Source organism: Pimephales promelas, chromosome 4 (assembly GCF_988280905.1).
Source record: "Pimephales promelas chromosome 4, fPimPro1.hap1.1, whole genome shotgun sequence".
In the NCBI taxonomy this organism is placed as follows: Eukaryota; Metazoa; Chordata; class Actinopteri; order Cypriniformes; family Leuciscidae; genus Pimephales; species Pimephales promelas.
The window spans coordinates 34,613,073-34,635,998 of NC_142772.1; the positions used below are offsets into that span (position 1 = coordinate 34,613,073).

A 22,926-nucleotide genomic window follows, 5' to 3' on the forward strand; every position below is an offset into this window, starting at 1 on the left:
TCACGTTTGCAACATGTGCTTATTTGGACAAACAAAATTAGCCTAAAGTAACATTTACAATTTTCACATATATTCAAAACATTTAATTTGTTTCTTAAATGGAATCCATAAAGAAATAGCTGCTGTTTTTTTCTCTACTTTATGCAAGTATACGTGCGACAATGCAATCTGATTGGCTTGCTGGCCGTTTTATCATCAATGCCCGCAGCTATTTAGACAGGTAAAGGCGGAATATAATGAGGTTATGGGGTAATTAATTTTTGATGAATGGGATGGGATCATGAAATCGTAGGCCTACGGTTACTAACGTAACCTTGGTTCGAGTACTACGTAATTTCTTACGCTAGGGGAAAACCACTTTTCCAAGAGATATTGAAGTCAAAAATTATCCTTAATTTTGAATTAATTTAAAACGCGTTGCGGCAGCATGCAGACATTTGCCGTGCTTTTTGTATTGGTTCTTGGTTGTGTTGTGAGTATTTGGAGAACACGTGTGTTGTGAAACTATGAGGGTGTTTTCTTTGTTTGCATGTTTTCTTCAGTTGCAGCGCGTTGAGCTCTCTCGACGGCCACTGCACTAGGTGTTTCCATAATCTGGGAGAACTGCCTGAGCCTGCCCCTGCTAGACTGGCCTCGCCTGAGTTCCATAGACAGTAAAAGCTGAATTCCAGGGCGAGGCTAATGTCGTTCGCGAATGAGTCGGCTCTAATAAGAACCGGTTATTGTAGGTGAACGACAGGAACTGGCTCGCATATCTGACGAGTCGACTCTATTTTTAAAAAATAAAGGAAATAATTATGTAATGAAATAATGAATGAATTTTATTTTATTTAAAATGATTGACTAATTCAAAGAACACAAATAGGCCTGTGTGAGTGTGTGTGTGTGTGTGTGTGTGTGTGTGTGTGTGTGTGTGTGTGTGTGTGCTCAAGCTAGTTATACAAAAAACATCAACTTGATAGTTCATGCTAGTTATAAAGAAGAGAAAGAGGGACCAGTTTGGCCCGTGTACTTTTTGATTATTTAATATCTTCTTTAGAACGGAATAACGAGAAATGAAAACCATGTTCGTTTATTCATTTTTGATCATTTAATTTCCTCTTTGGAATCGAATTAAGAGAATTCATCATTCGGGTTCTTGCGGGATATTTCGTTGTAGGCTGCACGTGGGCGGCGCTGAAACGCCCCTTTCATCGGATTGTTCAAACCACTCCGCCTTTCAATTAAATAATAATTAAATTAAATAATTAAATCCTTTTAGTTATTCATTTTTCTTAAATATGGGTTCTATTATGTTGTTCAGATTATTTGTTTTGAATTTTATTTCTATACATTAAAAAGTGGTAATTTAAATACAGATGTTTATTAATAATATTTAATAGTGTATTTTTTTTATATAACAAATCAATGCAATTTTAAATAAATTGTGAGACATTGTGAGTATGATTTCATTTAATTATTTAATTTGAATTGTTTTCACACCTATCATAGTCAAATCATTATATTTTTTAAAGAGCCGAGCCAACAGAGCCGGCTCTTTTCAGTGAGCTGAGTCAAACGAGCCGGCTCACGAAAAAGAGCCGGATTGCCCTTCACTCTCGAGAGAGGTTCTCGTAAAATCATGTTGCCAGGGTGGGCGAGGAATATTAGATTGGAGGAGAAAATTGGATAGTGTTTATCGCCTGATTTGTGATTCTTTGTGCGGGTTTCTTAACATTTTAAATGAAAAACTCAATAAGGTAATCGTGAATTCAATCAAGCAAATTTCTGCCTTCATTCAATCATTGTTTCGCTCTCTGTAGGCTATATCCTGCTAGAATAATCTGGCAACTCCGGAAAACACTCCCCGGTGATACTGCTAGATTCTAGAAGATAAATATGAACTAAAAATAACCTCTAGAGCTTTGTTGGTTTATATCGTCAATTACGTCCATACAAAACCGATAGAAAATGAAAGTTGTTTTAGCCTACTTTAAAAGTGGGTCAGCAAGTTAAACAGCAGATGTCAAGACAGGTTCGTAGGCTACTTCTGCCAAACAAACGCATGTATCTTAGCCTTACGCAAAATTAGCTTTTGTCAAACATTCAAGTTTTGCATCCCACATAGCTATGTGGGGCAATGAAGTTTTTATTGGGTGTTAAAATGCGGAAACGATCGCGGTTTAAACTTTTAAAATACCTAGCTGTCGCTGGATTAATAACGCTTTTAGTTATCTTTGCTTTCAACGACACATTACTTTGGCCATCCCTTCCTAAGAAGGCTCCAACACCTAAAAATCTCCATGATGTGATCTCACCGTCAACATACAGATTCATTCTGAACCAGCCAGAACTGTGCGAGAAGAAGAGTCCTTTCCTGGTTCTTATGATCCCAGTGACTCTCGAAAGCAGAGAGGCTAGGACTGCTATTAGAAGGACATGGGGTCAACATGGCTTGATTCCTGGTGTGGATATTTTGCATTTGTTTGTCGTTGGTCAGCCCGCACAAAGCGACCCAGTACTGCAGGAGCACTTTGAGAGGGAGAGCAATGAATATGGTGACATTATTCAAATGAACTTTGTGGACAGCTACCATAACCTCACAATCAAGACGATGATGATTATGAACTGGATAGCCACTTACTGCCAGGGTGCCTTGTATACCATGAAGATCGATGCAGATGTCTTTCTCAATGTGCGTTACCTGGTGGACTACCTTCATGGTCGGGACGAGTCCTCAAGGAAAGACTACATCACTGGATCGGTCATCTCAGATGCTGTTCCTCACAGGGACAGTTCCAACAAATGGTATATCCCAGAGGATCTTTACCCAGACACCTGGTATCCTCCATATGTGTCTGGAGCTGCTTATGTCTTTTCCACTGACCTGGCCAGAAAAATATCATGGGCCTCTAGATTTGTGCGGCCAATTCCACTTGAAGATGTTTATGTGGGGATGTGCCTTCAAGTCCTGGGTGTAAAACCAGTTTACGCAACACAATTTCTGGGACTTAGGAATCTTTTTGAGGTGCGCAGACTTAGTTATGAAAGGTGCACTTTTTCCAAGCGCATTGTAGTGAATGGCTTTAATCCACAGAATCTTATCCGCATTTGGCATGACTTTCTGAAGTCTCAATCTACATGTTGATGCAGACTATTTACCTTCATCAAACTGAAATCCTAAAATTGTATTAGAAGTAGCCTACACTCCATTTCTTAAACAAGCTGTGATTCAGCACTTACACATGTAAGAGAGAATACAGAACACTTACAAAATAATGTATTAGAAAACATTGTTAATATATAAATAAATAAGCAATACCTATTAGAAAGTCAATACATAAAGAAATGAACAGGACATGGAAGTGGTGATAGGCCTACTTGGATTACAGAAACAATTACAAAAATACTTTTTTTTTTTTTGCCAAATGCTTGCTGTGGCATCATCCTCCAGAAAGCAAAAGAGTAAAAACACCGGGAAATGGGTAATTCCTTAAAATGGGAGAGTCCTCAAGAAGTGGGGATGCCTGTTGTTCTATTTTCAGGATTTTTCTTTATTTGAAGTAATATAAACATCAATTTAGTCTGTTTTCAAAATGTAAAAGACAGCTGACTGCAGTAAGGGCTAGCGCAAAATGCGGCCTTTAAAATAAGAGAGACTCTTAAATATATATCAGCAATTTATTTTATTAATCGATTGCAGTTTCATTTATTTAAACCATGATTTAAATTGAGTATGCTTGTGCTTCTGTCATGAAAAGTGCATGGGTGGTAACTCTTTAAAATCACATTTGCTATTATGTTTCATGAGTCAGTCATGAAACATAATAGCAAATGTGATTTTAAAGAGTTACCACCCATGCACTTTAACAATTAAAAAAAATCTATTATTTTGATAAAATGTGTGATTATTGTCCGTTTCCGCAAGGTACAGTAATGACTATTAAGCCTACATTTTGAACTGTTTGCAAACCGCAAAGGTTTTGATGCGTAATTTATACAGACGGGGGCGCTATTTCACTAATAATAGCGAGCGGAGGAAATTTAGTGAATATTTAGGGTTAAATAAAGACATTATTTATTGAAAAGTTGTATACCTAACATTTATATATTTACAATTCAGATAGTAATTTGCTATATGGCCATGTTGAGTAAACTGATCTTTTGCATTTACCAATGCATAATTTACTAATGTTGCTCACTGCCCTGAAGCGCGGAAACGAGTCTTTTTAAATTTCAACTGACATGACATTGGTCGTCTCCGTATCGTCTCATTCTTCATCAAGCAAGAGCACGTGAGAATTTAGTTTCATACCTCAGCTAAATAAGACAGGCTAATTATTCAATTTCAAACAGTACACAACTTCCTAATGTGACATATATATGGTCATTCTGGTCAGGAATGACACATATTTAACTTTTTGCCAAAAGTATTAAGCCAAAGTGACTTTAATGATGAGCCTAATGGATTTCACTCCTTGAACAGGCAGCGATTTAAGCGCATAACTTATAATGCACTTTGGTGTTTTTCCATGTTTTTTTTGTTGTTGTTGTTGTTGTTTTTTTGGGAAAAAATAGTCTTACAGCTTAACTGCTGTTTCTTTTCATTTTATCTGTCATTTCATTCGTTTCTTTGCTAGATTTTCTCATGCCTGCGCATGCTAGTTAATTTTAGTCCACTCATTTCCTCACAAATGTATTGGAACTTTTGGAAGTGCAATTTGATTACCATATGCAGTTTTAATAAAGTTGAATTGTCATTGTTACTCTTCAAAGTTTAGCCTACACTTGCATCTGTTTACAATGAATTTACTATGCCCATAAAATAAGGATAAACAATATTTAAAAAGTAGCCTATATAATTATCTAACATGACTGATTAAAAAATAACTACAAAACATAACATGCTAAATTGGGCATGTCTATGTCTACCATTAAAAAAAAAAATAACAGTTGCTGATTGTCGCAGAGCAGACTACTTTGTTAACATAGTTGTTACCACGATTCTACGTTATTTTGCGGGCACGTAACGTTAGACAGCGACTTTTTAGTCGATAGACGTGCCAAAAACGTTGCACAAAGTAAATGTAGTGGCTTTCTTAAAAAAAATACACAATGGAAAAGTAATATTGGGGTAAAAGTAATATATATATATATATATATTTTTTTTTTTTGCAAAATAAACTAATTGAACAAGTCACTAGCTATAATTAAATTAATGCCGATGGAGTTGACACGTTTAAGTTAAAACGGTCTCTTGTAGCCTACACGCAAATGGTCACAAATGAATCTGTTTGGTGAGGAAATTCAAAAGACATAAACAAAATCACATCACTGAGTAAGCAGCTCGCCTCACTGCAGCATGGACCTGGTGGGCGGGGCTAAACGTTACAATAATGACGTCATGGCAACTGGCTCCCACTTTACACTGCCTAGCCCATTACATAGACCGCTTTAAACCGTGTTAAGCAGTTTGTAAGTCTGAAGGAGAGTGGGTTTGCAGTATTTGAGGATTGTCGGGTTGAGTGACGGTAAATGGACTAATCCAAGAACAGAAGCGCAGTAGAAGTAAGCAATGCCAGCGTTTGTCTCCGACTAGAACTTGTTTGGGGGTTGCAGTCGATTTTATTTGATCGCTGAGCAACCAATCAACCAGCAGCGGAGGTGAAGACGCCGGTGTGCTTTTTGCTGTGAGTACATTGATTTTTATCGGGTACTATTGCTAGGATGTTAGGCACCTTGCTTATTTTCCTACTTGTGTGTTTTTGTGTGTGTGAGAGAGACATTATAATAAACTAGGGTACACGTGCACATGTTTAAAACATTTCTGCTTTTTAACAAATGCATCTTGGTCCATGCATCCACCCCCTCACCCGTCTGTCATTATGTTCTCATTTTAATTTGGACTGATAATATGATGCGACACTTATGTGCACCAAGAACTAGCCAATTTCAAAGCTCTTTCATTGTGCGATGTGATTTTACACTTACTCAGAGTTTGTTGCTTTTAAAATGTTTGTCGATTCTGCTGTTTCTATGTCCTTGCTGATTCTGTTACATTTCTATGTTTTGTGTGTCTCTGTTCATGGTTGCTCCTGTGTGTCCCTTTTCTTATACAGTAGCTTCTGTCATAGGCACTTCACAGCTTGTCTGTGTTTTGAGCTCCGGCAGACGCCTCTCCACCCACCTCAAGATGCACATGAATAGCTTATTAAACCAGTGCAGTAAGTAACAATACTATAGGAATTAATCAATGTTTTGTAATATATATATATATAACCGTTCACAAAACTGCTAGTTGTCCTTAAAAACATGCTGATACTCTTTACACCTGCATGTGTCATGAAGAACAGGGTTTCTGCTTTGCTCTGCCTATGTATTCAAACAACTTCGACATGCCTGACAGAGAGGTTTAATAATCCTCTCTTGACCTTTCTTATCTCAGGATGGCTGGGAATAAGTTAGTGGATTCACAGGTCAGTGTCTCATTACTGAGTGTTTCAGACTAGGCAACCGTGCAATAGAGTACCATCATGGTTTACCCATTGACATAGTTTTTGTCTCTGGCATTGTGTTGTCGTCTTGTGTGTTGTACTCCACCATTTTTTTATTCTTGAGTTTATCTTTCGGTCTCTGCCCTCCTGTTGACATCGCTGAGATCATCCCTGCCCTTTGGTGTGTGAGAGAGGAAAACATAGCTTTCCTCCCATCTCCATCCAAAAGTGCACTGCCCAGTCCTATAAAACAGCAAAAGTACTTCGTTCTATTTCCACTCTATATACTGTATTTGTCTTTACTAAGTGCAGCAGATGTATGTAGTTGTTGATGCTTGTTGAGCACAGAATCGTGCAGCACAATCATGTGATCCTGTAAGAGTCAGGAGTCAAGGGTAGACTAACAAAAAGACGCAAACTTCAGAAGATAATTGCGTTGATTATAGGAAGTATGTGATGTTTATTGATTGAAGCTTGAGATGCGCTTGGAAAACCAGTTGCATACATGAGCATGACTTAAGAAGTGTCTGTGATTTGAATCCTTCTGATAACATAAGTGTCCGCATACAACCGGATAACCAAAGGATGATGTCTAGTATACAAGCAGCAGCAATTACATGCATATTATATATCATTCAAATGTTTGGGGTCAGTTTAAGTATATTTTTATTGTTTTGAAATAAACATATACTTTTATTCAGAGAGGACATTAAATTAATCAGAATTGACAGTTAAAGACGGTTACAAAAAAAAAACTATTTTAATTATGTGTTCTTTAGAACTTTCTAGAACCCTGAAAAAGATTTCCTCAACATTTTTCCTTAAAAATATCAAAGGGACACTTCACCCATTTACATTAAGCTTTGTATCTTTAGAAACCCAGTCATATTTTTGAATGGTCATGGCTTATTCCCTTATTTTCCCCTGAGATGGGAGAAATAAGGATTTAAGTGTTTTACTTCCTGCTTATTATGACGTAGAAATCATCATTTTGCGTCATAATAAGCAGGAAGTCACATTTCATTAAAGTCTAGAGTCTACAAACATTAGCTCATTATTATTCAAGGGGGTGGGACCCACTCACCCTACAGGCCTATTACAGATCAGTGGGTGGGACTTCACTTGCAGAATCGACCATCTTGTTTGGAAGCTAAGCTAACAAGCGCTGTGGAGATAGGAAGTATGATAATGATGGTAGAAACTAAACATGATATGGAAGAAAAGGATTTTGAAATTCTGCTGCTCGAATCCGATGTTCGTGGCTATCTTTACGAGTCGCAGTATAGTGAAGAGCAGCTGAGACTGATGGAGGAACAGGAGGCGGCTGCCTGTCACGGTCGAGGAGCCCAAACTGGCTCGAACTGAGGCGGACTGCTGGTGCTTGTGCTCTCGCTGTGAACTACGAACACAGATACAGTCCGTCTGCTGCAGAGAATTTCAACGATGGCAATTTCTCCTGAACGAAATCTCTGAATCAGACGAGCACACGGACGTTTGTGTTGTTATGTGAACCATCCTAGTTTCGTCTGACTGAACATCCAGGTATCATGGACTAATTCACCATATAGAAATAGATACAAACGAGGTGTAATTCGCTAATGAGTTTGCCATTGTAACGTTAACGGGGTTTGTTGTTGTGGGAAGGTGGCGGGAACCGGCGAACATTTAAACATTTTAATACTAAAATGAACAAATACAAAACGAAAGTATAAGCCAGCAGCCCCTCATTGACGACTGCTATAACGTTACACACAACAGAAACAAAACGCAACATAAAATCAGGCCTGTTTCTCTCTCGATCTGCCGTCGTCGCTCCTCCGTGAGAGATGCGGGACCGGTGTGTCTCACAGGTGTCTTTAATTATCATTCATGCCATGCTCTTGCGTCCCTCGCCCCGATCGTCCTGCTCGCCACCGCCAACTATTTTGAAATTTTCTGTGAAATGAATTTCAAACTCTGGTGACAGCTAACCTTAGCCTTGTAGAAGGAAGAGTGATTTCTCTGTTTGCGCTGTTCTGGATTAGTTGGTGTGGTTTGCGGAGCTGTGCAATGTGGTGCATTTTGGGAGTTGTTGTCTTACATACCAATGCGCCCTTCGGTTATTTTCTCTGTCAAGTGGGCACCAAATTAAAACAATTCTTTCACATTTCGACTACATATATGATCCACTTTCAATAAAGATTAATGTTGAAATGGTTGAAATGTTCCTTTAGGCAGTTAAAGCAACATTATAAATATATATATATAAAAAAAATAATAATACAATTTCTTGAATGCCAAATCAGAATATGACAATGATTTCTGAACGATCATGTCACAGGAAATTAGGATTTAAAATTTATTAAAATAAATTGTAATATTTCACAATATTACATGTTTTAAGAAATAATTAACCATAAACATTTGGACAATAGTGTATGACATTACAGTTTCAAAATACCTAGTATGTAGTTATTTACGTAGGCCTAGTTTTTGAATTGTTTTAGTGTATGTATTGCAAAAGAGCGAAATTATTCTTCTCATATCACAGGTTTTTTTCCATAGTACCAGAGCCTTTCCATGATTTAGCTTAGATAATATATATCACTGATAACATATATAAGTTCAGCAGATAAACTGTAAGCTTCTCTGGATCAGTTATTTTGTCCCTGTTTGCAAATTTAGCCTATTAGGCAGCAAATCATTGTGACACAGCAGTCTCTGTTCAAAGTAATTATTGGGGAAACTAGATTTCTCTTGCTGTTCCTTTGATTTTTTTTTTCCCCCAGACAGGTGGGCTCCAGACTTAACAAAATCATCACGACTAGTCATCACACCTAAATTGCTTAATTTAGTTTGATCAATTCAACATGCTGCATTTAAACATGCAGAAAGCAGTGCTCCTAAAACTCCAAGAAAAAAAAAAAACAGACAGGCAGAGATAGAAAAGAGAAAAACATCAGTAAGACTTTTGACATTTTTGATGTTTGGTATGCCACAGTGCTGAATGTTGTTTAGTGTAGAGAGTGGGAGAGAATGTGAGGGGGAGATCTCTGGAGTGATGCCAAAGCTCTCTCTTCTCCAACAGATCCAGTCTGGAACAGACCTCAGCTTCTGCCCCTGCAGTTCACACCAATCCCAGAAGCACATGAGAAAACCGTGTGCGGAGAGAGGGAGAACTTGTCGTGATGTGGTTAAAAAGAATGTCACAAAAACAAATGCGTGGCATGTTGAGCGTTTATGCTATTATGGTGTGATTATGGACAATAGTACAGGAGCAATTTACTTGGTGTGAATTTCATGACTTGATCATGTGACGTTCTCGCATGTTCTTATCACGGGTTCTCATCTTTGTTCTGGCCTAGGCTTTTCTGAGAATGTTCAGGACCAATTTTTCATGTTACTGCTGCAAATTACCTTTTCTTACAGCATATTCTATCCTCAATAAAATAAAATAAGATCAGTGTTATTGTTAACTGAATGTTTTAAATGGTTTTCATTAACTGAAATATAGTTTAAATAAAACGTTTAGTTTAAAAAAAAATGAATCTTGCATAAAACAAAAAATTACAAATGTCGGCTTGGCAATTAACTGAAATCTAATTTTAAGTATTACACTACTAATTTCAAGATAAATCTGGAAATGACAAGCACATAATAGACTTACTAAAATGCGAATGAAAAATATTTTAAATGAAATGTATTATAATATTAACTATTATAAATGCATTTAAATAATGATGATAAACATATTAATCTCACAAATTTTTTATTAATCCAACATCTGGCCAATTAAGAAATCTAACTGTATGAAAAGTGATACCAGCATGGTAACACTTTTTTTTTGAAGGGGTGTGCATAAGACTGACATAGTGTCATAAACATGACATAACACCTGTCATGAACATGAAGGAGTCTTTATAAATGTTTATGACTTGTCATTAAGTGTCATAAGATAAATTATGACACTTTTAATGCCAAGTTGACATTATTTAAAATGTCTTTGTTATGACAATTTGACATTAACAAAGACAAAAAATGTCTTTGTTATGACAACTTGACATTAAATGAACCAAGAAATTATAACCTGTCCTGTCACAAATATGTCATAACAGGTCTAATTATCAAACTTAAAGATGTTATTTAGCTTTGTGTTAACATTACATTACCCTGTCATATGTTATGGTTGGTTTTAACTTTGGTTGTCATGACACCATTATGACATGAATATTTTACTTGTCCTCAAGTAAAACTGGAACACATTGTACTAGTTATAAAGATGTCATTAAGGGATATTACACTGTCAAATGCTTTAACAGTGTCATTAATATGTCCCTTTACCTCAAGTAAAGTGGAACACGTTGGACAAGTTATGATTTCTTGGTTAATGTCAAGTTGTCATAACAAAGACATTTCTGTCTTTGTTAATGTCAAGTTGTCAATCAAATCATTTTTGTCTTGGTTAATGTCAATTTGTCATAATCAAGACATTTCTGACTTTGTTAATGTCAAGTTGTCATAACAAAGACATTTTAAACAATGTCAACTTTGCATTAAAACTGTCATAATTTACCGAATGACACTTAATGACAACAGTCATAAACATTCATAAAGACTCCTTCATGTTCATGACAGGTGTTATGTCATGTTTATGACAGTGTCATGTCAGTCTTATGCACACCCCTTCAAATAAAGTGTTACCCTAACATCTAAATTCAGGCAAGTTTTTTTCCTTTCAAGGTTGAAAAAAAACCATGCCGCATACTTCCTGTTTTGATCAGACAAACAATTGTTCACCTGATACCAAGAGCAGATCTGCTTTAATGTTTTAAGAGATGTATTTTTTTATTTATTTAGATGTACTTCATAATGTTTAATTTTTAGTCCTTTATAGCTTCTACATAACTAATTTCATCATATTACTGCATGCATGCTGACGCATTAGTGTTCCTGTAAAAGTTGAGCGTCCATTTCCTCTCGTGTGCATGTGAAGGCAGGTTGCGGGTCTCATGATGGCATCCTCTGACGTGATGCGTGCTGTGTAAACTTTGAGTCAATGTCTCCTTTTGACCCGCATATTTCACAAACCCTGAGTCTCCTGTGTGAGGGCAGACGTTGACTGCCACTTAGATGGCGGCTGTTTCCTCCCTGAGTAAATGGGAGGTTGAAACCACTTCCTTTAGTGAATTTCATCACTGTAATGATAACTTGTCTTTTGTCTAATATTAAAACAGCTTGCATGCTTGATCTGACTGGAGATGTCAGCTGTTATAAATCAGTAGGATGTTCCCTGTAATATGTTTATTTAATTGATTACTGTCATTATTTTCTGAATGTATGTACTCAAACTGCATTTGAGGTCTGATGTCAAAAATAGTGAGTCTGTATTGTAAGCGTACACAAAAGCTTTAGAGGCACCTTCAAAAGTCTGAAGTCACTCTTGGAGTCTTTTATTTATCATTCCGGCATTAGTCTAAGTATAGAAAATGGTGGATGGAAGAGACGAGGATTGCACTCTAAGCATTTAGCTTTTTAGTGAGGTTGTAAAACTGAAAGGGCTGTGTTTGTGCGCCTGTTGCTGGAAACACAAAGACTGCATGTGTGCGCTACCCTTGATGAATACGGCTAGATGATTCTCGCTTAAGTGACAAAGCCCGGCGGGTTGTGTATGCGTGCCACTCCGTGCTCTTTCCCGGCAGCATCATTGGGCTGTGATGACAGTCCCCATTGACTTTAACGCCCCACTTTATTCTCAGTGTCTCCCCAACATGGAAATACTGATGCATTAAGTTGCAAGCACAAGTCTAGACCCCACATATTAAATGAACCAAGAGTGAACTGACACTAACCTAGTGGTGTTGATTGTGTGTTTAGATATTACAGGTGTGTGTCAAGTTGGAGAATACTTGTTTTACTAGTGTTATACTGTTTAGTTTATCTTTTTGCTGATTTTGCTCAACCACAGCAATGTGCGACATTTCATGTTGCAAATACCCTGTGTGGGTTTAGAGTCAGACTTCCAACCTATACAGTACGATATGTAAGTCTCCTATGGTCTTCAAGGCTGCATTTATTTGTTAAAAATACAATAAAAACACTGATATGAAAGAGCATTACAATTAACTATGATTTTGGCAGCCATAGTTCCAGTTTTCAGTTGGATGATCCCTTAGAAATCATTGTAAAATTCTCAGTTGGTGCTCAAGAAACTTTTCTTGTTGTTATTATTGCAGTTGTTGCTTAATATTTTTGTAGTAATTGCACACAAAAAAAATAGTATTATTTGGTGAATAGAGTTCAAAAGAACAGCATTTATCTGAAATCGAACTCGTCTGAATAAAACTACTTTTGATCAATTTATTTATTTTAATAAAGTATTAATTTATCACAGAAAAATCTCACTGACCTCAAACTTTTGAGCGGTACATTTATATTATTAAAAAGCCTTACCAAATACGATGGGCAGTTAAAGTGAAAATCTAAACTGTCATTTATCTTCAAGTTGTTTGAAACCCATGACTTCCTTTTGTATGCTTTTGCTGTATGCAGTTAAACTCAGGAAAGTGTTAATGGGCTCCAAAAAGGACAAGAAACACCACATAAATAAATGAAGAGTTCAGATGCAAAAGCCTCTAAATGCCATTTGAAATTTTCTTCTTTAATGATGATTTTTTATCAAACTTGTATATTTAAGTTCAGTTATTTTCATTTAAATAACAATTAATAGGTAATTATCATCGCCATTTAAGTGAAATCACTGAACTTAAATATAAAAGCTTGATAAAAATGATCATTCTAGAAGAAAATTTCAAATGGCACTTAGAGGCTTTTGCATCTGAACCCTTCAAATATACCCCTATTGTCTGTGGTCACTGTGTTCTTCTGTTAAAAGATCTGACGGTCCGTACTTCTAAATATGAATAGTTCAGATGCAAAAGCCTCTAAATGCCATTTGAAATTTTCTTCTTTAATGATGATTTTTATCAAACTTGTATATTTAAGTTCAGTAATTTCACTTAAATAACAATAATAATAGGTAATTACCATTGCCATTTAAGTGAAATCACTGAACTTAAATATACAAGATTGATAAAAATGATCATTCTAGAAGAAAATTTCAAATGGCACTTAGAGGCTTTTGCATCTGAACTCTTCATATCACCTTTTTTTCATTTATAAAAGTGTTTGGAGTTACAAAATGAGTAAATAAGTAAAAAAACAGTAGTTGTTGAGGTCTCATTTGTGTTTTGATCAAGAACATCATTCACCTGCATGAATCTTTATCTGCATGCTGTTCATGGCTATTTTAAGACATCGTTCTTCTCTCACTTTTATACCCCGCTGTAGCAGACGAGAGCCTTCCTACTCATTGAGCTAATCCAGTACTCACTGTATAAGCTTCAAACCAAGAGCCTCACTTTCATACACTGCTTCCTTTAGAAGACCGCTACTAATTATTTGGCAGTTTAAGCTTTGTGCTTCCTTAATTGAATATTTAAAGAGGCATTTCTTTTGATTTAAAAGATTATTGCACGTTTTTCAGTAAATGCTTGCCTTTTTTTAACATCGTATTCTAACACTTAATTGCCTTTAAGCACTCTTCTTGGAAAGCTTTGGTGTTTCTCTCAACACTTTGTGTGTTCGATTCTCAGCGGATATCTCCAGGATGTGTGAGGTGGATGTTTCGTCTGAGCCCACCAGCCCGACGCTGTATAGAGAGTCTTCTGATACGTACTGCCATGTGGACCGCTGGCAGAAGCTACGCACAGCCGTCCGCAAGCTTGAGTTCTGGGAAAACTTTACACATGAGCTGATTGGCAGTGGCTTTTTCTCAAAGGTTTACAAGGTAATGCTCAAAAATATCTTGTACACTTAACTATTTCATGCATATTGATTTATTTTAATTTATTACATAAAATTTTACATAATTGTTTTATAGTGAAGTCCATCAACAAGAATGAAGAATAGTGACACATTCGATCTTAATGGAAATTACGTGTAATTATCCTATTGTACTGAAGATGGTCTCCATCCCATTGTGCTGTATTTATTTGTGTGTATATTTTAATGGCACTCATACAGTGCAGTATTGTAGTCCTACTAATTAGGACATTTGTCAGCTAAGCCCAGTTTGAGGTGGCCCTTGGTGGCTGAGTACACCATACCCAATAATGGCTTCCTGATGAGTCCCTGCTGTGTAAATTACATAAGCGATGATTGCACAGCTCAACTGTCTCAGCAGTTCTGTCCCTTCCTGTATATTATCATGGAAGCTTTGCTCTTTGATTGTACTGTAGAGAGTGATCAGGATGTTTTAATACCTCTTTAGGATTCATTCCCTTCCCCTCTCTTCTGTTTTTCATTTTATTGTCACTTAAATTTCAGGTCATCCACAACACCACGCGGAAGGTGATGGTAGTAAAGATCTATAAGAATGATGTTGATCAGGACAGCATTGTAAGAGAAATCAGCCTTCTGCAGAAACTCTCACACCCCAACATAGTGAGGTATCCCTGAATTAATTAATTGAATTTACTCATTTTATTGATTTATTCATGATATGATGCTAATTTCTTGCTTAATCAGAATGGCATGACACTTGGTGACTTGTTACAATAGCTATGTGAACAAAATAAATAATCAAGGACATGATTCGGATATGTTAAAGGGTAAAAAAAATATCACACTTGGCTCCTTCCCAGTCAAGAATAGACCAAAAAAAAATTAAAAAACCTCAGAATTCTTTGGTGGTACAACTACAAATCAGCCACTGCAGAAAAAAGTGGACAGCAAAAAAGGGTGACATTCTAAAATATCAATGCATATATCTAATACATCCACAAATTAAAGGAGAACTCCGGCGCAAAATGAACCTTTGGTCTAATAAAACATCGGTACCTAGTCAACCGTTCTCTGAGATTTGTTTTCATGATAATCGAATGTAAAGAGTTTTATCTATAAAAACTGTTTAGCATATAATGCTAGTACTGGCGGCATTTACTAAGTAAAAATAAATCGCTAGTTTATACCACTAACAAGGCTCAAAATAGCCTCACACTAACACAGTAACATAATGAGGGTCCCTACATGCAAAACGAAGCTTTGAGAACTTTGTAAGTGTACAGACCGTTTAATAAGAAGATACTTTATAAAGTCAGTTCACTTTATGTATACAGTCAGGAGCCATCTTGGAAAACAGTCACGACAAGTCAAACCACGAGCGTCGTGCTGAGTGAGCTGAACTGTAAGAAGTTCAACGAACTTTTGAACTGTATGAACGGCATTCGGGGATCGACTTATCGAGCATTTGGCAAATGATTTGGACTGTGTTTTAACTTACTCAGCATTGCAATTTTAGGGAACATGTCATACTGTTGGCTCGTAACCACCTCTTTCATCTCAAATTAGCCCTTTTGGTTTTAGCCCTTTATGCGCATTATAAATAAAATGTTTTATTATTATTTCTTTTTCTTTTTTCAGGTATCTGGGTATTTGTGTCAAAGAGGACAAGCTGTACCCAATTCTGGAGGTGAGATCTCCATCTTAGAATGAAATGGTTTGTTTCGCAGTTTGAATTAATTTTTATACATTTTATTGTGCTTAGAAATAACCCAAATATATGATGCTTTGTAATTGCACATGTGATTTGCATTATCAGGGCCCAACAATATGGATATGTTTTCTGCTTTCTCTGCCACTAATATACACATTTCAGAAAATATTTATTTTACATTTTCTCTATTTACTACCAATAATTAATCACACATATTAGATAGACAATTAAATGTTAGATATTAAAAAAATATTAATAAATCATAAAATAATTCATATAAGGCATTACTAATTTAATTATTAAATATTAATCAGCTTTCATTATATGCAAAATCAAACGGGACATTTCTACAGATGAAACTTAAAGAGCTAAGGAGTGGAAAATATTATTATTTTATATAAAATTTACCTCTTTGTTTTTATAATTTTGTTTTATTTTATATTTGTATTACATTACACAGGCCCTCGAGACTTCCTTATTGTTGAGACCTGCACATAAATATAAGAATAAAAGTAAAGTGTTTGTTTCTTTCCCTCTCTGATTGTGTTTTTCTTGACAGTATGTCAGTGGAGGATGTTTAGAGGAGCTGTTGGCCAGGAAAGACATGCCTCTGTGCTGGAGAGAGAAAGTTGACCTGGCCTCTGACATCACCAGAGGGATGATTTACCTCCACTTCAAGAACATCTATCACAGAGATCTGAACTCTAAGGTACAGCAGGACTCTTTAGTTACGAACAAACTGTACATATAAATTGAGAATGGAAAGCATAGATGATATAACTGAACAGCAATCATCAGATCTCAGGGAATGGTTGTCTAGTCTTTACACGGAATTCTCCCCCGAGAAAATACAGCAGACATAGATGTTTACGTCAGAGTGTCATTGGTTGCCAGGATTCACAGAAGTGCTCACCAAACCTGGGGTGAAGGGCGAGGCAACAAGGCCAGTCTATTGTGATGGTAATAAACTCTCCCACTCAGTCTTTCTGTGTCACATACACACTCTCTCCCCAACCCTTCCCATCTCATTTGAAAATGCAAAATGCACAAACAGTGTATAGGCTTGCAGATCCCCCTCCTCTTTTTTTACCCTCGTCTCTATGCCCTTCCTATTTGTCAGCTATTCAGATATGAACAATGAGCAAACAAGAATGCCAGCCAAACGGTTTACACAACCGTGACATCTAGCACGTCGGTTAGAGGGATCATCGATTGGTTTCCACTGCTCTGCAGTTGGCTTTTGACTGTGGGAAGATATCAGAAAATAGAAGTTATTAAAGTTTACTGCATCCATAAAGCTGGTGTTTTTAACAGTTTGTGGAATATTATTTTAGAGGAGGTGAAAGGGTTCATCTGGCTGAATGGCACAAAGTGTTTCAGAACTAAAGGATTTAAATTTTGGATCAAACCTTTCGCCTTCAGAACTGCCTTAATTCTATGTGGCATTGATTCAACAATGTGCTGAAAGCATTCTTTAGAAATGTTGGCCCATATTGATAGGATAGCATCTTGCAGTTGATGGAGATTTGTGGGATGCACATCTAGGGCACGAAGCTCTCGTTCCACCACATCACAAAGATGCTCAATTGGGTTGAGATCTGGTGACTGTGGGGGCCATTTTAGTACAGTGAACTCATTGTCATGTTCAAGAAACCAATTTGATATGATTTGAGCTTTGTGACATGGTGCTTTATCCTGCTGGAAGTAGCCATCAGAGGATGGGTGCATGGTGGCCATAAAGGGATGGACATGGTCAGAAACAATGCTCAGGTAGGCCGTGGCATTTAAACGATGCCCATTAGGCACTAAGGGGCCTAAAGTGTGCCGAGAAAACATTCCAGACACCGTTACACCACCACCACCAGCCTGCACAGTGGTAACAAGGCATGATGGATCCATGTTCTCATTCTGTTTACATCAAATTCTAACTCTACCTGAATGTCTCAACAGAAATCGAGACTCATCAGACTTTTCCAGTCTTCAACTGTCCAATTTTGGTGATCTCTTGCAAATTGTAGCCTCTTTTTCCTATTTGTAGAGGAGATGAGTGGTACCCGGTGGGGTCTTTTGCTGTTGTAGTCCATCTGCCTCAAGGTTGTGCGTGTTGTGGCTTCACAAATGCTTTGCTGCATACCTCGGTTTTAACCTTCGGCCCATTCTCCTCTGAACTCTAGAATCAACGCAGCCTTTTTTTCCACAGGCCTGCCGCATACTGGATGTTTTTCCCTTTTCACACCATTCTGCGTGAAAATCCCAGTAACTAAGCAAATTGTAAAATACTCAAACTGGCCCGTCTGGCACCAACAACCATGCCATTAAATCACCTTTCTTTCCCATTCAGACATTGAGTTTGGAGTTCAGGAGATTGTCTTGACCAGGACCACAACCCTAAATGCATTGAGCAACTGCCATGTGATTGGTTGATAAGATAATTGCATTAATGAGATATTGAACGGGTGTTCCTGTGACTCTCCATATCGAGTCAAACAACCTCAGTACTTTGCTTTTAAACCCACCCATTAGCTGTACAGCCAAATACTTGAGCTACTGTATGTGCATGAGCTACTGTTCTAAATTTGGAGGCTTCTAGGCTCAGGGCTGTGCTTGGAGTTTTCTTAGTCCTGTAATCATAGGTCAGTTTTTGGGATGGAGGCTTAGCTGAGGTTTCTAATTCAATCCAGATGCAGAACTTACTGTTTTATCCATCAGCACTTCTCCAAGATTCCCACTGGTCTTATGTAACGTCTCGGTTGTACTTACTCTGGTCAGCTTCAGTGTCTCCACATTTGCCTTTCCTCTAAAATAACAGCCCATTTTTATTACAGCCACAATAATTTTGTTTTAAACCGATATTCAGACTAAATGGTATGCTTGTAGCCATGACACATCATCGCTAGAGACCATTTAAACTGAAAGCGAGGTATAATATTGCATATTGGTACCCCAGGGATGTTAGAGAGAGGAGTTGTAGTTGGTCCAGACCCTTTGGCGAGGTACAGGGTCAGCTGAATAATTCATTAAACAGAGGCGGTGATGATGAGGAACGTATTTCATTTGAGCCTGGGAGTTTTACTTCTGCCGCTAAGCACATTGTCTCTAAAGGGACATTACATGCTAGAGATAATAAAGAACAAAATGGCTGTCCTGTATCCTAGTTAGGTTTGTGTACATTTATCTTGTAAATATAAAAAGCTCTGCAAGTGAATGCCATCTTGTGGTGCCATCTCACAGAGGCACAAAATCTCTTTCTGACCTTTTTCTGGTCTGTTCCATGCTGGTGGACTGACCTGCCCAACTCAACCAGAGTTTTGGGCTCGGAGTCCGTGACCATTTTCAAGAAACGGCTGAAGACGCATCTTTTTCAGCAACACTTGGTCCATTAATACTAACACTTTATCTCTTCTTTTTTTCTTTTTTTTTAAAGATAATAAATAGATAAACTAACAATAGGTCAACAATATGCAAATGCTATGAGCCTTCTCAGTTTAACTGCTTCTATTGATCTCATTTGTAAGTCGCTTTGGATAAAAGCATCTGCTAAATGAAAAAATGTAAATGCATTTGATCTGTATTGCATTTAGATGCCATTTACCTTGTGTATTTAGTTTATGTTGAAACAAAGTCCAAAGTCAAGTGAGACAGCACAGGTTCAAGCCTTTAGTTTCTTTGTTTTTGTTTTGTTTTTAGAAACTGTATTTTAAATGTCTGCCATATAAATGTGTTATTTTAATATGCATTTAGATTTTGGAAGGCTGTGTAAGTTTTTGGAGAAGATTGAGAATGAGTCATGAAATTTTATGCTAGTTTTTGCTGCCCCCTTTTGGCAGTGAAGAAAAACTCAACTAAAATGATTCTGTAACCCAAGGTGCTTGTTTAAAAATGTACAGTAAACATTTTCTTTTCCCTGGCAATATCTGGTATATTTGATTTAACATAATTTAATGACATATGACCTCATTATTTAAAAGGAAACTTTATATTAATCCATAACATGCAGTTATTTATTAGCAAATCTAATGCCATATACTCTATTGTTTTAAAGTTTAAAATTAATACTTGTATTAAATTAATCAAAAGTGACTGTAAATATATTTATAATGTTGCAAGAGATTAAACCATTTGAAGCAGCACAACTATTTCCAACATAAATAATAATAAGAAATATTTCTTGCACCAAAATCGGCATATTCGGATGATTTCTGAAGGATCATGTGACACTGGTGGCAAAGCTGTATTTTCAACATCATTACTCCAGTCTTAAAATAAATTGCATTTTTAAATATATTAAAATAGAAAAGTTATTTTAAATAATAATAATAATATTTGACAATATTTCTATTTGTACTGTTGTAAAACTTAAGTGCTACTGTATTTACAATCCAAAAAGTGAAAAGAAATGAATAGTAAAATATAAAAAGTGTGTATGTTTGTGTATCCCGAAGAATTGTCTAATAAGGGTGACAACGAGGGGCAAAGAAGCGCTGGTGACTGATTTTGGTCTGGCTCGAGAGGTGGTAGAACTTCCTGCAAAGGACAGGAAGCTTTCACTCGTGGGCTCCGCCTTCTGGATGGCCCCTGAGATGCTGCGCGGGGAGCCCTACGACCGCAAGGTGATGATGACTCTGTGTGAAACTGTGCTCCTGTGAACACAGTGTCCTAACGCATTGGTTGTTCTCACTTGATGATTTTGATTTATGTGTTAGGTGGATGTGTTCTCTTTTGGAATTGTTCTGTGTGAAATTCTGGCTAGGATCCCAGCAGACCCAGAAATCCTTCCAAGAACACAGGTGAATATAAATAGCATTATTGACACATCCAGTATCAGAAGCACACATTTTTTTCATTAAAATCTACCGTCCCTGTATGCATTCATGATTGTGTGTGGCAGGATTACGGCCTGGATGTGTCAGCTTTCCGGAAAATGGTCAGTGGGTGTCCTCAGCATCTTTTGGAGCTGGCAGCCAGCTGCTGTCTGGTAAGTGACCTTTTGTGTATATAAAAATGGACTCATTTCCTTTCAGTTATGCCTAAAAGCTAACAAACCCTGTTCCCTGTAAAAGGATGTGATGCATTACCATCTGAAAGTCTGTTCTGTCTCATGCAGTTAGAGGCTTTCCGGAGACCCTCTTTCACAGAGCTTCAAGATGAGTTGGGTGAAATTGCTGAGACTTTGGAGACTGCTGGCTCTGATCTCACCACAGGCTGATCCTGCGGCATAGGGTATCCCATCAGCCCTGCAAATGGACTTAGACTTAAGCACAATGACAAATGCAGCAGAACTGCAGATTTTTCTCTGGGCTGTTTGCATTGAAAGAGCAAAAGGTCATTATTTACTATGAACGTTTTGCTAGTAACAGGTGGCCTATACTTCAACTTTATCACAGCTGTCCGTGGTATACTATTACTATATATTGCACAGTGTGCGTGTGTGTATATATATATATATATATATACATACTAAAAGAAATGTTTTATCAGGTTCCAGCTAAAGTCTTTAGCTGTTTGCAGTGTCGTTTATAAAGCTACAGATTTTCAAACAAATTCATATCTGCTAGATTTAAAAACAACCCTTAATTAGGTTCTGATGCTTAAGATAATCAATAATAAAAGGACTAATTTGAGGGTCACAAGTTTTAAATAACCAAATAATATTTTCATAGGTTTTAGTGAATCTATACATGATCAGAATAAATTAAATTGTACACGAAGTAATTTTATAAGTATTTTAGTACCAGTTGCCTGAAAAGGAAAAAAGTGCATTTGTATTGCTGATTTATATAAGTGATATATTTCAAGAAGTGAAGTGTGTACCTTTCTCTATTTGTAAGCAATTTGTATAGAATCAAGCACTCCTCAATTGTGGGTTTGCCTCCACTGTGAGCTGAGCTACTGATCTTTGGAAATTCTCCAGAACTCGCCAGCCGCCACAGGATGAGGTCCATTTCCTGCCTTAAACGGATTCTGTGTTGCTTTTCTCTATTGTAGTGCTCTCATTTGGGCTGAGTGTTTGAGGAACCTTATCTTTTTTTCTTTTTTTTTCATTTGTTACACCCAAACAAAACTTAAGTGTTCATTCTTGTTTGCCATGTGTTGTGAAATTCAGTATTCGTACCAGAAGTGTGAGATGGTACTAAGCCAACTCCAACTGACAGTGATATCAAACACTTGACATTTCTCTTAAGACAAGTTTTGACATAATATGGTCATATGGACTGTAATTAAATGAATGTGTGAATTGTGTACAAATCAGAAAAAAAAGAGCACTCGCATTTTGAAATCAATATACCTAACCAACTTAGCAATGTTGGTTTCTTATTTTTTTAAATTTCTTTTTGGTATTTGAATTTTTAATATTGGTAACGCTTTACAGTAAGGTCTCATTTGTTAACATTAATGTATTAACTAACTTGAACTAACAATGAGCAATGCATTTGTTACAGTATTTATTCATCTTTGTTCATTGTTTCTTCATGTTAGTTTACAGTGTATTAATGTTAACAAATATAAAACTTTTGATTTTAATAATGTTAGTAAATGTTGAAATGAACTTTTACAGCATTTATTAATCTTACATGGTTATTGTTGTTGGTTCATGTTAACTAATAAAATGCTATTGTAAAGAGTTACCTTAATATTTATACATGCTGTACTCAGCTGTTATTTCAGTTTTTACTCATTATGCTTTAGATACCTGTCGTTTGCCTAACATTGCTTCAATGAACTTTAACAAGATCTACATTCTGTGCCTCAGAGGACGCTTGACTTCTTGAGAATCTTGTGCAATGTCGTGTTAACCTCATATCTCTGGTGTCTGTATAGTCTAAATCTTTCTGCAGTTTGTATTGTTTTTGTAATGACATATGAAGTGGAAAGGAATCATATTTGATGGTGTGTATTTTTCAAATAAATCCATTGAAAATC

At 36.7% G+C, this 22,926-nt stretch overlaps 1 protein-coding gene across 7 annotated transcripts; it reads left to right on the forward strand.

The window, feature by feature from the left end:
- The first annotated feature begins 2,649 nt into the window (after positions 1–2,649).
- On the forward strand, positions 2,650–22,926 carry LOC120470044 (dual specificity testis-specific protein kinase 2). Of its 7 annotated transcripts, XM_089130344.1 has the most exons (11): positions 2,650–2,787; positions 6,102–6,203; positions 6,425–6,455; positions 14,105–14,298; positions 14,838–14,959; positions 15,933–15,981; positions 16,565–16,714; positions 20,448–20,615; positions 20,709–20,792; positions 20,894–20,980; positions 21,110–22,926. In XM_089130344.1, exons 4-11 carry the CDS (start codon positions 14,119–14,121, stop codon positions 21,209–21,211), a joined length of 942 nt encoding a protein of 313 aa, XP_088986470.1. In that variant the 5' UTR covers positions 2,650–2,787; positions 6,102–6,203; positions 6,425–6,455; positions 14,105–14,118; the 3' UTR covers positions 21,212–22,926. The 7 variants fall into 7 exon arrangements, with proteins under 7 accessions (XP_088986470.1, XP_039515368.2, XP_088986469.1 ...); XM_039659434.2 differs by lacking the exon at positions 6,425–6,455 and having other exon boundaries at positions 2,656–2,787; XM_089130343.1 differs by lacking the exons at positions 2,650–2,787; positions 6,425–6,455 and adding an exon at positions 5,405–5,669 and having other exon boundaries at positions 6,099–6,203.

Bases quoted from the DNA above. Each gene is read 5' to 3' on its own strand.
- LOC120470044 (XM_039659434.2), top strand. From the start codon at position 2,661: ATGTCTTTCTCAATGTGCGTTACCTGGTGGACTACCTTCATGGTCGGG. The intron at 6,204-14,104 runs GTAAGTAACAAT...TTCGATTCTCAG, and splicing joins TAGCTTATTAAACCAGTGCA to CGGATATCTCCAGGATGTGT. The intron at 14,299-14,837 runs GTAATGCTCAAA...CTTAAATTTCAG, and splicing joins TTTTCTCAAAGGTTTACAAG to GTCATCCACAACACCACGCG.